The 16,163-nt window shown below is 42.8% G+C and overlaps 1 protein-coding gene across 2 annotated transcripts in view; it reads left to right on the top strand.

Annotated features, from left to right (window-relative positions):
• DMXL2 (Dmx like 2) overlaps positions 1-16,163 on the top strand; it is a 134,794-nt gene that overhangs the window by 22,403 nt on the left and 96,228 nt on the right. For both annotated transcript variants that reach the window (XM_055129849.1, XM_055129848.1), the window contains exons 2-6: positions 6,897-7,022; positions 8,677-8,748; positions 13,875-13,953; positions 14,902-15,037; positions 15,715-15,781. In XM_055129849.1, coding sequence (XP_054985824.1) covers positions 6,897-7,022; positions 8,677-8,748; positions 13,875-13,953; positions 14,902-15,037; positions 15,715-15,781 — 480 coding nt within the window. The remainder of the gene's footprint in view (positions 1-6,896; positions 7,023-8,676; positions 8,749-13,874; positions 13,954-14,901; positions 15,038-15,714; positions 15,782-16,163) is intronic.

Below are 16,163 nucleotides of genomic sequence, written 5' to 3'. Positions count from 1 at the left end.
AATGAGGGAGGGAGACAGAGAGGGGAAGAGAGGGAGTGAGAGACAGAAGGAGGGAGGAAGGGAGGGAGGGGGAGAGAGGGAGAGAGAAGAAAAGCGCCTGCCATAGAGGCAGTCAGGGGGTGGGGGGGTTATGGGAGGGAACCTGGGGACTCTGATGCTGGGAAATGTGCACGGGTGGAGGGATAGGTATTGGAGCACTGTATGTATGACTGAAATCCAATCAAGAACAGCTTTGTAAGGGTCTGTCTCACAGTGATTCAATAGAAAAGTTAATAGTCCGTGGAGAGATTGTACAGTGGGTAGGGTACTTGCCTTGCATGCAGATGATCTGGGTTTTGGTCACCCCGTCTTTCCCCTTAGCACTGCCAGGAGTGATCTCTGAGTGCAGAGCCAGGAATAAGTTCTGAGCATAGCTAGGTGTGACTCCCTCCCCCCCCCCCAATTAAGATCTTTTGTAACAACATAAAACATGGCAGGAGGGGGTGCTCACTAATGGTGGGGTCTCCATGTTGTGGCTGGGAAGACATGCAGTGCTGAGGGCCAAGCCTGCGTACTGTGCATGCAGGCCTTGTACTCCCGCCCTTTGAGCACCTCCCCACCCTGAGAAACAAGTGCTGTTTTCCCTCCTCAGGACTTACCCCTAGCTCTGGGTTCAGAGTTTACTTCTGGTGGTGCTGGGGAACTGTCTGGGATGCCAGCAGTCAAACCTGTGTCGGCCATGTAGAAGGAAAGCATTCACCGCCCCCTACTCGTACCCTTGCTGTACTGTCCCTGCTGCCCACAGAGCAGGTACTTTATATACCTTGGAGTAGGATCTCTTTGGAGGGCAATTTGCAGTATTTGTCTTAATCACCGACCCTGTCATCCCCTTGTTCATCGATGTGCTCGAGTGGGCACCAGTCACGTCTCCATTGTGAGACTTGTTGTTACTGTTTTTGGCATATCAAATACTCCATGGGTAGCTTGCCAGGCTCTGCTGAGCGGGCGGGATACTCTCGATAGCTTGCCGGGGTCTCCGAGAGGTGTGGAGGAATTGAACCTGGCTCCGCCATGTGTAAGCAAACGTCCTACCCGCTGTGCTATGGCTCCAGTCCAATCACCGACCCAGCAAATAATTTTTTTTTTTTTGCTTTTTGGGTCACACCCAGTGATGCATAGGGACTACTCGTGGCTCATGCACTCAGGAATTACTCCTGGCGGTGCTCAGGGGACCATATGGGATGCTGGGAATCGAACCCGGGTCGGCTGTGTGCAAGGCAAATGCCCTACCCGCTGTGCTATTGCTCCAGCCCCCGCAAATAATTTCTTAAAACTTATCCTGTGTGTATATTTGAGCACAGGCAGACATATCTATTATAATCGTGAAAGATTGGAAATAGCCTAACTCAATTAATTATGATAAAGCCCCAAAATGAAGTGTTTTGAAATCATTAAGAAGAATGAGGTCATTTCTTTTGCATTATTAGGAAAATCTTTAAGATATACTATTGGAAGTAGAAAATACAATACAGAATTATTTTTATATAGCATAAACTATTCATGTTTAATGTATTTTTAGCTAAAAACATACATCTTAGGAAATGTTTATAACTAACAGGCTTTTAACTTGGCAACCGAGATTTGGTTAAGAATTTCTTGTCCAAATTAAGGGTGGCTATTTTTCCTCAGTGTTTGAGACATCTTAATGGGTTAGAGATGGGATTGGCTAGAAAAAGCAGTAACTTTATTGAGAAGCAAAAATTAATCTTTGTAAATTTGGGCAGAGTGCTGCTTCCTTACAGTCTCAGTTTCTTTAAGAGGAGCCCGTGAAAATATAATTTTCATAAAGACTACACACAGCCTGGTCTTAAATGGTAAATCATTTATTTTTTTCATGAATAATTTATTCTTTTCTCTCTTTTCAGTAGGAACCCAGGGCTAAATGGGAAATGCTTGAGGGAAGGTTTGGCAGATTCCTTTCTGGGAGAACTTTATATCCAGGATGTGAACTGGAAAATTCTTTCTTTGTATAGCTACTCTCACGAGCTTGGTGAAATTAGCTTCTGCACCGCCATGTTCCCTGACCAAATACTTAGACTTCTGAAGCCAAAAACTACGTGGGGGTAGGGCGTCTGCCTTTCATGCACCAACTTGGGCTCCATTCCCAGCATCCTATATGTAGTCCCCCGAGCACTGTCAGGAGTAATTCCTGAGTGCATGAGCCAAGAGTAACCCCTGTGCAATGCCAGGTGTGACCCAAAAAGTGAAAAAAAAATCTGTGTGGGAAGATTTTGAGTATCTATTTGTCCCACTTATTGTTTGAGGCTGCCATGTGCTCCCCTGTTACTACAGTGGTAAGCAAGGACGTGATCCTTGCTCCAAGGGACCTGTCAGTGTACTGAGGACAGACAGACATTAAAACACCAGGTTACAAAAAATCATTGTGGTCTTGAGAGCCTTCACATATGGATGCATGTGATTCAGTTCTGACAGAGTCTTTCACACTTGGGTTATCTGTGCTTTATTTAGACTCTTTAGAAAAGGGTCAAGAATTATTAATATTCTTCCCTTGTACTTTTGCAGGCTGTTGTGCAGTTATTTTGGGGATTCCATTGTAGCCACATCATGAATTGCATGTTAAGTGGGAAGACTTGCCTGAGCATGGCTGCACAGGAAATCAGTTGTTGTGTGTTAATGGGAGTTACTATTTTGATAAGGAATTTAAGACCTTTTCAGACTACTAATCTCTAAACTTTTAGTACATGCATTGTAGTGTCTCAGTAGATGAATATTCAGTAATTTAGCCACTCTCCTACTTACAGGTTTATTTTCAGATTTTGTTGCCATACATAATGAGTCAGCAAATATTCCTTATATGTATTTTGGCACCCACATCTCACCTCCAGCTCAGCTATATAAGCTCACTTATTGACCTTATTTCAGAGATCCATAAATCTTGAAAGAGATCAAAAGATGTAGATAGGGCCTGTAGCGCAGAGGTAGGTGAGAACCCATGACTGAGATTTCCAGGCCCGCTTGGATTGGGACTGGGCCTCCTCTCCCCAGTAGCTTGGCAGTCACACCCACGGACTGCCCCTGTGCCATGCAATCTCAGCAACCGCCAAGACCCAGAGACTATAAACTAAAGCTCCCAGAAGAGAGCGCTACAGAATCTCCTGACCCCACACCAGGCTGTCCTCACCGGGGCACCTTGGAGGGGGGCGGGTTGAGTCTCCCTCCCCACCCCAAACAGAGCCCTGGTAGCCGAAAACTTCCAGAACCCAGGCACCATGTTCTCACAGTGTTTCAACAAACAAAAAAAAAAAAAAAGAGAAAAAGATATGCATATATGGACTAGAGCGATAGCACAGCAGGTAGGGCGTTTGCCTTGCACGCAGCCGATCTGGGTTTGATTCCTCTGTCCCTCTTGGAGAGCCCGGTAAGCTACTGAGAGTATCCCAACCACACAGCAGAGCCTGGCAAACTCCCCGTGGCATATTTGATATGCCCAAAACAGTAACAACAAGTTTCACAATGGAGACGTTACTGGTGCCCGCTTGAGCAAATCGATGAACAATGGAACGACAGTGCTATATGTATATACGAGATGCTTCATGTCTGCTCTTGCCGCTGTGCAGTCCTGGGAAGGTAAAAATTTAAATCATTGGAGTCCAGAACTATCCCTGCGTGGAGCTGCTCATTTGTGACTCAGGGTCATAGCCATTAATGCGCTTAAATGGCACCCAGAGGCAGTTCGTAGGCGTGACAGCCAGGACACCGGAGGGGCCAGGAGATGGGAAGGGGTGGCCCAGTCCCAACCTCACGAGGCCTGGCCCTATCTCTTCCTGTGTGCTTTAGCTTGAATGCTCTTTGGTCTGGTACAAGTGTGGCTGTCCCTGCTTTTTTCATTCTCGAGTTGGTCTGTGTGATTGTCGTCCAGCCTTTCACTCTGCGCTTGTGTTTATCATGAGAGTTCAAGTGTGTCTTATAAGCAGCAGCAGGTTGAATTTAATTATTATTATTATTTTTTGGCCACACCCAGCGATGCTCAGGGGTTACTGCTGTTTTTTTTTCCTTTATTTTATTTTATTTATTTATTTATTTATATTTATTTGGGTAGCACACTGCAATGCTCCAGGGTTACTCCTGACTCTGCACTTGGGAATTTCTCCTGGCGGTGCTCAGGGGGACCACATATGGGATGCTGGGGATGAAACCTGAGTCGGCCGCATGCAAGACGCGTGCCCTCCCCACTGTACTATCACTCTGGCTTCACTCTTTGGTTTTTCACTCAGGAATTACTCCTAATGGTGCTCGGGAGACCATAGAGGATGCCAGGGATCAAACCACAGTCATTCCCGCTTGGCCACATGCTAGGCAAATGCTTTACCTGTTGCATTATCGCTCTGGGCCTGAATTTTATTTTATGATCCAACCTGCTACTCTGTATCTTTTGATTGGGGAGTTCAATCCATTGACATGCAAATAATGTTTTATTAATTTTATTATTATCACTGCTGGATGGGCTTTGGATTATTTAGGGTGCTTGGCATTGAACCTGGATTGGCTGCATGCAAGGCAAATGCTCAATCTGGTGTTCTAGCACTCCAGTCTTTAGTTTTAATTTTTTGGGACAGGTTTGGATGACACCTAAAGGGACTCCTGACTCTGTCCTCAGAAGTGATCCTAGTGGTGCTCACTGGGCCATAAAAAATATAATTTTAAAGATGAACCCAATACTAGGGAACATTTCTTCTGCCTGTACACAATTATTCTCTTTCAATTTAGCTTTCATAAATACATGATTTCCCTTCTGTCTTTGCTTTTTCTTTGGTGGGCACTTCGGTATTTGTATACACATGAATTGAAGACGGTTTAGTTTTTGCAGTATTGGATGTATTGAAAGCATTTGAAACAAGTCTATCAAATCCTTTTCTCCATTTCCCTCTTTCAGGAGCAGCTTTAGTTGGATCTTCTTCTTCTTCTTCTTTTTTTTTTTTTTTGCTTTTTGGGTCACACCCAGGGTTACTCCTGGCTCTGCACTTAGGAATTACTCCTGGTGGTGTTTGGGGGACCATATGGGATGCTGGGAATCAAACCCAGGTCGGCCGCATGTAAGGCAAATTCCCTACCCGCTGTACTATCACTCCAGCCCCTAGTTGGATCGTAAGGCATAGGTCAGAGCTTAGATACATCACCTGTCAGCCTTGCCTATTGAACACTGTATTTTCTAGAACATGACCTTATCGTGTAAGGATATAGAAATTGTGGGGAAAATGCCACCTCATAAAAATGGTCTTGTTTTTTTTCAAATGAGATTTTTATTTTGAAGATTGTTTTTGGAGCCTCATCCAGCTGTGCTCAGGGCTTACTTCTGGCTTTGTGCTCAGGGATCACTTCTGGTGGGTTTGGGGTGGGTTGCTGGGGATTGCCTGAAGGTCAACACTTTCACCACTATAATATCTTTCCAGTTTCGAGAATGATTTCGGTTGTCTTTAGTAATTTAAGTGAAGTCAGTTTTTGAAGAACAATGGAAATGTCCCTACTCTCTGTGCGCCTTATGTCTTCATAAGATTCACAGAATTACAAAGCAGAACTAGTGTGCACTCAGAAGTGTGGCAACTATGTGAAATATGTGGTTTTACTCATAGTTAGGTTGAAGGAGGGAATTTTCCAGGAACTCATTTTTTGTTGCAATTGATTTTCCAGACCAATAGTTATATTTACCCGCTTTTTTTTTATATATATAATTCAGTTTATTTTGTATTTAACCTTAAGTTTTTTGTTTGTTTTGTTCGTGGGCCACACCCAGCAGTGCTCAGGGCTTGCTCCTGCCTCTGCGCTCAGGGATCACTCCTGGCGGGGTTTAGGGCACCATTTGGGGAGCCAGAGATTGAATTTAGGTCTGCAAGTGCCCTATTCACTGTAGTATCTGGCCCCTATTTTTTTTCCTTTTTAAATGAGACCTCATTGATATCCTTTCTCCATCATGTTTGATAGATTTAGGGGAGGGGGGCTGGACAGCCTGTATGATGATTTCAGTGGGTAGTCAGTGAGCTTAATTTATTCCTTGTCTTAGCGTATGTAATTTCATCTTGGGCGTTCATGTCTTTTTAACTAGTTCCTTAAGCCACGTGCAAGTGTGTTGAAAAATGTATCTGATATCTCCGTGGAACTTTCTCGCACCTGTTTTAAGCCCGGACGCACACTTGCAGTCATCAGTGCCTTAAAACTATCAGATGGAGTTTTATTCCTGCGGTTTTACTATAAGACTATAATGATTTTTTTTTCTTTTTGGGTCACATCCAGCAATGCTCAGGGGGTTACTCCTGGCTCTGCACTCAGGAATTACTCCAGGTGGTGCACAGGGGACTGTATGGGATTCTGGGAATTGAACCTGGGTCGGCTGCATGCAGGGCAAATGCCCTACCGCTGTACTATAGCTCTAGTCTCCTATAGTGAATTTTTGAGATAACTTTTTTTTTGGCGGGGTGTGTGTGTGGGGGGGTGTGGGCTTGTTGTTGGGCCCTACTCAATGATGCTCAGGTGGACTCCTCCTGGGGGATGCTCCTGGATCACTTCTGGTGGTGCTTTGTGGACTAAGAGGTACCAAGATTGAACTTGGGCCCCTCCTGCATGCAAGCCCAGTGCCCTAGCCCTGTCAGCCAACTTTCTAGCTCTGAGAGAAACTCTTGTGACCTGCAGGAACAGATTTTAGTGTTGAAGAACCAGAAGAAGGCCTTTGCGGTTCACGGTTATTTAAAGATAATTCATGGGGTTGTATTTCACTCTATTTTCTTCTTTACTATTCTCATTTGGAAATTGATGTGCTCCATATTATTGTATTGACTATCATAAAATATGTCAGTATGCTTTATAACAGGCAACAAAATCTAAGATTGTGCTTTTCTTTTTAGGCTTATGGATCAGGCTGTGACATTGTTATTTTGGCCAGTGACTTTGAATGTGTACAGATCATTCCTGGTGCTAAGCATGGAAACATCCAAGTCAGCTGTGTGGAGTGTTCACACCAACATGGAAGGGTAAGGGATTGGGTTTCTTTATTAAACACCATCTTCAAATGTATTGAGCAGTGCCATAACATTGAAATCTTTCTAGACAAGTCCTTGCTGGGGCTGGAATGATAATACAATGGATAGGGTGTTTGCCTTGCACACGGCCGACCCAGATTCGATTCCCAGCATCCCATATGGTCCCTTGAATATCGCCAGGAGTAATTCCTGGGTGCAGAGCCAGGAGTAACCCCTGAGGATCGCTGGGTGTGACCCAAAAAGAACAACAACAACAAAATAAAATAGACAGGTCTTTGCCATGAATTTCTTTAATAACATAACTTGCTCAGATGGCTATTGACTGAAGTGGGTAACAGGTTATTTGCAAATTTTTTTGGCTTTTTTTTGCCTTTTGGGTCATACCTGGTGATGCACAGGGGTTGCTCCTGGCACTGCACTCAGGAATTACTCCTGGCGGTGCTTGGGAGACCATACGAGATGCTGGGAATCGAACCCGGGTTGGCTGTGTGCAAGGCAAATGCCCTACCCACTGTGCTATCACTCCAGCCCCTATTTGCAAATTTTAAAGCACCATTAAGTTGACAATATTTAAATGCTTTATAGATGTATACTGTCTAGAAAGATCTGTAGGTCTCACTATCCTGTGCATAAAAGTAAACTTTTCATCTTTTCTACCTGATATTCTTTACTACCAAATATGATAAAAATTTTATCAAGAAATGTAGTAAGTTGTTAGTGTGACATATTTGTGTGACAGTTACTTATAAAGTTTCTGTGGAATGAAGCACCTTAAAAGTTCATTCACTCTTTGGAACAGGATTTTTTTGGAAATAATTCAAACTTCATGTATACCTCTTAAAATTTTAAGACAGGGCTGGAGAGGTAGTAAATTGGGTGAAGGTGCTTGCCTTATGTGCAATGACCCTCACTCAATTCTTGTCACTTCTTGGTCCTGGAACACCTCCAGGAGTGACACCTGGACCCAGAACCAGAAGTGAGCCCTTAGCACTGCCTGATATCACCAAAATTTCCCGCCACTACACACACACACACACACACACACACACACACACACACACACACACACACACTCAAACATTTTTATTAAATGTAAAATATTAACATTTTTATTATGTATTCTCATTTAGTCAAGCTAATATTGTGTAGCATAGTTGAATGCTCTATAAGAATCTAAAAACAAGATGTTTTCCAGTAACAACTAAAGTATCTCAGTATTCTAGAAAGTGCTCTACCTGCTGTTCTATCACTTCGGTCCCTGGTTTGAAATTATTTATTTATTATTATTATATATATTTTTGGCTTTTTGGGTCACACCTGGCAATTCTTAGGGGTTACTCCTGGCTCTGCACTTAGGAATTACTCCTAGTGATACTCAGGGGACCATATGGGATGCCAGAGATCGAACCTGAGTTGGCATATGCAAGGCAAATGCCCTACCTGCTGTAATGTCTCTCCCACTGTACTATCTCTCCGGCCCCTTGGTTTGAAATTCTTAGGTATAATACTTTTTCCAGTTTTATTTGTGGGGTGGAGTAAACCATGTCTACTCTTTTTTTTTATTTTTAATATATGTAGCTTATGTATTAATAGTAAAATGCATTGATCTTTAACTGAATATTAATGCTTCATTTTTATTTTTTAGATTGCAGCTTCATATGGTAATGCTGTTTGTATTTTTGAGCCCTTGGGCATAAACTCTCATAAGAGAAATTGTGTAAGTATTTAATAGTAGTGGAGAACTTTTAAGAATTGTTTACTCGAGAATTCACTCGACAGCAGTGCTGATGGTGGAGTGGAATATTATTATGAAGTTGATCTGGTTCTTGGTTCTTTGTGGTAAGGGCTTTTTATAGATGCCGGAAGTAAATTCATAAGCCTTTGAGGAATTGTTCAGAATATTTCTAATTGAGACTTACTTAGTAAATGGAGATCTAGTTGTGAATTACTGTTATTTCTTGCCTATATTACTACACTGGTCTCTATCTGATACATGTTTTCTATCTCCTACCCCATAATCTTCGTTTACAACAGAGTCAATAATAATACTTATCATTAAAATCCTGTAATTGGGGGCCAGAATGATAGTACAGCCAGTCACTTGTCCGGCATGTGCTCAACCTGGGTTTGATCCTTGGCATTTGATCCCTAAGCCCAGAGCCAGGAGTAAGTCTGAACACTGCTGAGTCGATCCCCCACAAAAAAAACCAATAAAGACCTCTGAAAATGGGGCCAGAAAGATAGTACAGGGCTTTCAGTGCTTGTCTTGCATGGGACAGACATGAGTTGATCACTGGAACTATTTTTTGGTTCTCTGAGCACCAACCAGAAGTGATCTCTTTGTACAGAGCCAAGACTAGCCCCTGAGCATTGCTGGGTTTGACGCCACAACCAATAAATAAATAACTAATAAATAAGAGTCACAGTTGCTCCATATTTCTCTGATTAAAAGATGCCACTGGGGGGCCGGAGCGATAGCACAGCGGGTAGGGTGTTTGCCTTGCACGTGGCCGACCCGGGTTCGATCCCCGGCATCCCATATGGTCCCCCAAGCACCGCCAGGAGTAATTCCTGAGTGCAAAGCCAGGAGTAACCCCTGAGCATCGCTGGGTGTGACCCAAAAAGAAAAAAAAAAGAAAAAAAAAGATGCCACTGGGGTCAGAGATAGTTGAGCAGGTTGGCTGCTTGCCTTCCATGCAGCAGACCCAGGTTCTATCCCTGGCGTCTCCTATGGTCCTCTGAGATCTTCAGGAGTGATTCCTGCGTGCAGAACCAGAACACTACCAGGTGTGGCCCCCAATCACTGTCACTGTATCAGTCACCCTGTTGCTCATCAATTTACTCGAGCAGGCACCAGTAACGTCTCCATTGTGAGACTTGTTACTGTTTTTGGCATACCGAATACACCTCGGGGAGCTTGCCAGGCTCTGCCGTGCAGGCAGGCAAGATACTCTCAGTAGCTTGCCAGGCCCCCAAACCAAAAATAAATAAAAGATGCCACCTTCCTTTCCTCCAGCACATCTTTATCACCTCTTAGATCTCATCTCCTACTAATGCCCTTGCTGACGTGGCTCTAGGTGGTTGGCACTTAATTTTCTTCAAGCAGAAGTTTTCCGGCAGGGTCTTTCACACTGATGGTTCTCCTGTCTGAACTGTATTCCTTTTTCCCTCTAATTGGTCATGGACCCAGCTCTCACAGATTCTTCGATTTTGCTCAGTAACCCCTGTGCATCTCAGTAAAATCTACATGATCTCTCCTTTATGTATTGCTACTGGTTTTCTTCCCCCTCAGCTGCATGTAGTTCAGTGCCAAAGCGCATACTTTTGCACATCTGAGGCACTGAGTTTGATAGCATAATAAAAAAAAAATGCCACTTTTGCCACCTTTATTTCTAGCCCTCTTGTCCCTCTATTTTTGTCCCCCTCCACACTATTTTAAACTACTTTTTAAACCTTTAATAAGATAGTATTGATTGATTGATTGATTGATTTGTTACTACTCTTTAAAATCTAAATACCTAGGTAGACTTCCTGACTCCATAAAAATAGGGATATTTGTTTCTTCTTTTCACTTTGTTTTTTATCTGGACCCTGTTAGGTACTCCTATGTATTTGTTGAAATGAGGAGGAACTTAGGTAAACCCAGACACCAACTAAGTACTATAGCAGATCACATTGAGATCTGCTATTAACCATTAAAATTCATTATTACCCACCTTAAAAATTACTCCATGCATTCTAGAAAGCCCATCATCACTCAAACTGGCAATGTGAGATTTGAGTGCCACCAGTGCATGTACCAGTATTAAAAAAATCTTTTTTGGTGCTGGAGAGAACATAAAGTGGGTGGGGTGCTTACCTTGCATGTGGCTGGTAGGTTTTAATCACCCCATATAGTCCCTCGAGCTTTGCCATGAGTGATGCCTGAGTGCAGAGCCAGGAATAAGCTCTGAGCATGGTGGATGTGGTATCTCCCCACCAGCCTCCCCCAGAATTCTGCATTTAAATGTAGCAAACAAAAGTTCTTTTGGTATATATATTTTTTATTATATATGTATTCGATTTCCCACGCACCACATTTCCCCCAAATTATTACATCATAGTCATGGATAGGAGAGATGGTACATGGCTCAGACCCTTGGCCTTGAGCATAGCCAACCTAGGAATTTGATCCTCGGCCCCACATATGGTGCTTTGATCACCACCAGGAGTGATTCCCGGACACAGCGGAGTAAGCTCTGAGCAAAGCATTTATGTGTAGCACAGAAACCAAAAGCCAAACCAAGACATTCTCCCCGCCTGCCCAAGACCCAGAAAGCAAAAGCTTTCTTTTCTCAGAGTTTTAGGAAGTAGGTATCGAATGTTGGAGTGCTTCAGGGTCACCTAGAACAGTGGTTTTTAATGCATGGTCCATGGATTGCTGCCAGTATGCAGAAATTTTTCTGCCACTTTGTAACCACTGCATGCATGGTTCAGGCATATATCATGCATATAGTATTACCTTTTTTGGTTTGTTTTTGGACCACACCTGATGATGCTTAGGGTACCATATGAGATAACAAGGATTTAACCTGTGTCAGCCACTTGACCCGCTATACTATTTCTCTGGCTCTGGCATTAACTTTTTTGAAGACTAACTAAAAATTTCTGTGAACTGGCAATTAAAAACCAGTGATCTAGTGCACATTTAAAATTTAAGATTCCAGGTCTTAAGACAAAATTTCTACTATGCAGCTGTTTCATACTATTAAAAACATTAAGAGAAAGACTACCTGAAATGATTTAATTATTGCTCTAAAATATACCTGTTGTCCAAGGTTCTAAATATTATCGTGACAGATTACTTGGTTAGGAATAGTAGGATTTGAAAACTAGCATTTTTATTGATTACAAGATATAAACATATTTTGGGGCTGGAGCAATAGCACAGTGGGTAGGGCATTTGCCTTGCATGCGGCCAACCCGGGTTCGATTCCCAGCATCCCATATGGTCCTCTGAGCATGGCCAGGGGTGATTCTTGACTGCAGAGCCAGGAGTAACCCCTGTGCATTGCCAGGTGCTACCCCCCCCCAAATATATATATATAAACATTTTTTAGATAGAAAACTTCATGTTTTCTAATTATATTTCTAAATTTTACCTTTAGATAGTCATGGAATCTTGAATAAATAACCGTTAAGTATATATGTATACATATATATTATATATATATGGAAATGGTTTGGACCACGCTGATGATTTTTAGGGCCTTCTTGGAGAGCCTGGCAAGCTACTGAGAGTATCGAGCCCGCACGGCAGAGCCTGGCAAGCTACCCGTGGTGTATTGGATAGATATGCCAAAAACAGTAACAAGAAGTCTCACAATGAGAGATTTTCTGGTGCCCACTCAAACAAATTGATGAGCAACGGGATAACAGTGACAGTGTGACAGTGACTCTTGGTAGCACAAGGGACGCCACGAGGTGCTGTGGATCAAACCTGGTCATCTGGCATGTGCTCCAGCCTTTGCATTATCACAATGGCCCTTGATTTTTCCTTTTTATAAAAATTTTTTTTTGAGTGTTGTTTTGGACCACCCCCGGTGATGCTTGGAGGCTACTCCTAGCTCTGTGCTCGGAGGTCACTCCTGGTAGTGCTTGGGGGACCATGTGGTACTGGGAATTGAACCCAGGCCTTCTGCATGCAGAGCATCTGCACAGCCCACTGAGTTATCTCTCTGACCCCTCCCTGGCCCCTTGTGAAATATTTTTCAAGTATTGTCAACTGAGAAGGAATTTCTGTGTGTAATTAGGTTATTATTACTTGCCAAGCAATAACTGTACCATTTGCAAATGGGGCTACAGCTCTGTCTTGTACTATGCATTGCTAACAGGACGTTTTATAGAAGATGTACTGCAAGGATATATTTCAACAACTATATCTAAGAATTCCTTTTTTTATTTATGTTTTCCTACTTAGGTACTATCATGTCAAAAGTCCTAGACTTTAAATGATTGCTTCTGTCTGTTAATCTGACCTTAGTGAGAAAAGGATGACCATTATTCAAATAAGTATAGGTCAGGTTTGTGGATTGTATATATCACATTGTTCCAGTGTGTTGACTTGTTGGGGATGTGCTCTGGCTTCATGTTAGACAGTGCATCTGAAACTTGTATTTAAACTTTTCCTGAACAAACTGGCATTGGCCTTTGGGCCCCTGGGGAAACTGTCATGAGTTGGGCATAGTTCTTTCTCTTTGGGAGGTGCAGTTTACTTTATTTTTTTATTATTTTTTTTTGGGGGGGCCACGCACGAAGCAGTGCCCAGGGCTTACACCTGGCTTTATGCTCAGGGGTCACTCCTGGTGGGCTCAGGGGACCATATGGAGTGCCAGGGATGGGACACGGGTTAGGCACGTGCAGAGCAAATGCCCTACCTGCAGCACTATGGCTCCAGCCCCAGGAAGTGCAGTTTAATAGGTGAGTCAGATGTAAGAGGAAGTAATAGTTCAAGGTGGCCAGTTTTCTAATGGTACAATGTTAAAAGTGCTCTGGGTGCTGTCAGAGGTTAGGGCTTTGTAGCAGAGGTAACATTTCCTGTAGGACTTTGAATTTGAAAGCACAGAAGAGAGAGGCCCCAGAGGAGGCCGGAGGGCACATTCTTTGTTTGCCGGCAGCTTGGTAGGGAGAGAGATGGATAGTAAACCAAGCCATGGGAAGTTACTTTCAATATGCTATTCTGCAAGTGATAGTGAAATATTTAAGCCTTTGTTTCAGATGAGCTCTTGAATTAAAGAAAATGATAGAACCATGGTGTTTATGGATAATATGTAACTAACTCCTTTTTTCCTCTACCTGTTTCAGCAACTCAAGTGTCAGTGGCTTAAAACTGGACAGTTTTTTTTGAGTTCTGTGACATACAATTTAGCATGGGACCCTCAAGGTATGTGATTATACTCATCTCCTATTATAGGAAAAAGATCGATGATTGTTTTGCTTAACTTTATCTCCCTTTGGAAATGAGAGAGAGGGAGGGTAGGGAGGGGGAAGAGAGGGAGAAAGGGGGGAAGAGAGAGGAGAGCGAGAGAGCGAGAGAGCGAGAGAGCGAGAGAGAGAGAGAGAGAGAGAGAGAGAGAGAGAGAGAGAGAGAGAGAGAGAGAGAGAGAGAGAGAGAGAGAGAGAGGGAAAGTGAGGGGGGGAAGAGGAAGGGAGGAGGAGTAGAAAGTGGAGGAGGAGAGAAGAGGAACAAAAAGACCATACCTCATTTTGTTCTTTCTATGTCAAGAAGTAACTGTGTTTAGGGTTGGAGAGATAGTTCAGCAGGCATGCCACTTTCCTTGCAAGTGGCTGATCCAGGTTCAACCCTTGGCCTTGGTCCTCAAAACCCTGTCAGGATTGAGCCCTGAGCAGAGCCAGGAATGAGTATTGCTGAATGAGCCCTGAGTATTGCTGGGTGTGCCCCCCCTCCACACACACAGAAATCATCTTTAATTTTGAAAGATTGGAAACTTCTACAAGGCAAGAGTTCTAATGAGTCATATCCCTAGCCCTGTATCTCTAATCTTGAGACCGTATTCTGAGTTGTGTGTATCAGTTTGGTGGGCATCTTTTGTTATTCTTTGTGTGTGATTGGGAGTGTGAATGTGTAAGATTTTAATCGGATACAGCTTTTGTCAGTCAACATTTTGTTAAATCTCCCCAGACCTAATGCATTCTTAAAATTCTCAAATATTAAAAAAAAACCTCTTAGTTGAAATACACTGTTTTTCATAGACAATGTTGCGTATTTTTCATAGACTAAATAGTCCATATACCTAAGTAGAAGCCCATCTGTGCATTTTGTTCTCTAGGTAATCCTGGCTTATTCATCAGAACATTCTTTAATTTTCAGACAACAGATTGTTGACAGCAACTGATTCTATTCAGTTGTGGGCCCCCCCAGGAGGTGACATACTGGAAGAGGAGGAAGAAACCGATAATAAAGTCCCTCCTGTTTTAAATGACTGGAAGTGCATCTGGCAGTGCAAGTTAGTGTCTGATGCTATTGTGTTTATTAATAAAAATGCTTTCTAAAATACAGTCCCTTTCAAAATGATCTTCCTTGTTTGACGATACCATTGCATTTGGAAACCTTCCTAAAAACATGAGAACCTTAATCCATTATCACATCGTATTTCTGTTTGTGCTACCATTGATTGTTAAAAAAAAAGAAACAGAACAAAACAAACAGAAAGAAAAAGAAGAAACAGTTCTTAGTAATAATGTCAGGACTTGGTTGGTCACGGCGGATGCATGGAAATAACTCATTGAGAGCTAAGATGTGGCTCTGTCAGGGAAGGGGAGGAGGAGGTGGATGTTTCCTGCCACTTTGTAGTGGGAAGATGGGTGTACCATTCATGCAGGCCCAGTAAACTGAGAAGATGATGATGGGCTCAGTTTTTATCATGTTATATTTAGGATACTGCTGGTGACATGTTTGTAGGTTGAAATATAAACTATGCATATTAATTTACATTCTTTGGATTTCCAGAGTGAACTTTGGCTTAGTTTTAATTAACTTATATTTTAGGACGTGAAATAGTTCTTTCGTCTTAAAGTGGTAAGAACACTCTGCTCCTTAATGAAAATCTTGTTTTGGCTATTTATATTTACAGTCTTGCAGATTTTAAAACTGCTGCTTAACTCTTTTTGTTTGTATTTTTAGAACCTCCGTCTCTGTTCAGTTGATGGAATGGTCCCCTGATGGTGAATATTTTGCTACTGCTGGAAAGGTAAAGGACCAAATAAGACAGAAAAATTAAACAATTGAAAGTGTTTCTTACTCATATTTTCAGTTTTCTTTTATTTTTCTTTTGGGGGGAAACACGGCACCCTCTTACTCCTTGCTCTGCATTCAGAGATCTCTCCTGCAAATTTGGGGAACTTTGCCCAAATGTGGTGTCAGGGATCAAACCTGGGTCAGCTGCATGCAAGGCAAGCACCCTCCCTGCTGTACTATCCCTCCAACCCCAGAATAAATATCTTTTTCAGTTGTCCCTGTCTCTTTGTTTTTTTGTGGGTGCTCAGGGGCTACTCCCAGTTCAGTGTTTGGGGGTCGCTCTTGGCAGTGCTCAGGAGACCATGAGGTATCTGGGTTACCCAGGCCTTCTCCAT

Source organism: Sorex araneus, chromosome 3 (genome assembly GCF_027595985.1).
Source record: "Sorex araneus isolate mSorAra2 chromosome 3, mSorAra2.pri, whole genome shotgun sequence".
Lineage (NCBI taxonomy): Eukaryota > Metazoa > Chordata > Mammalia > Eulipotyphla > Soricidae > Sorex > Sorex araneus.
This window is presented reverse-complemented; position numbering and strand designations above follow the sequence as displayed.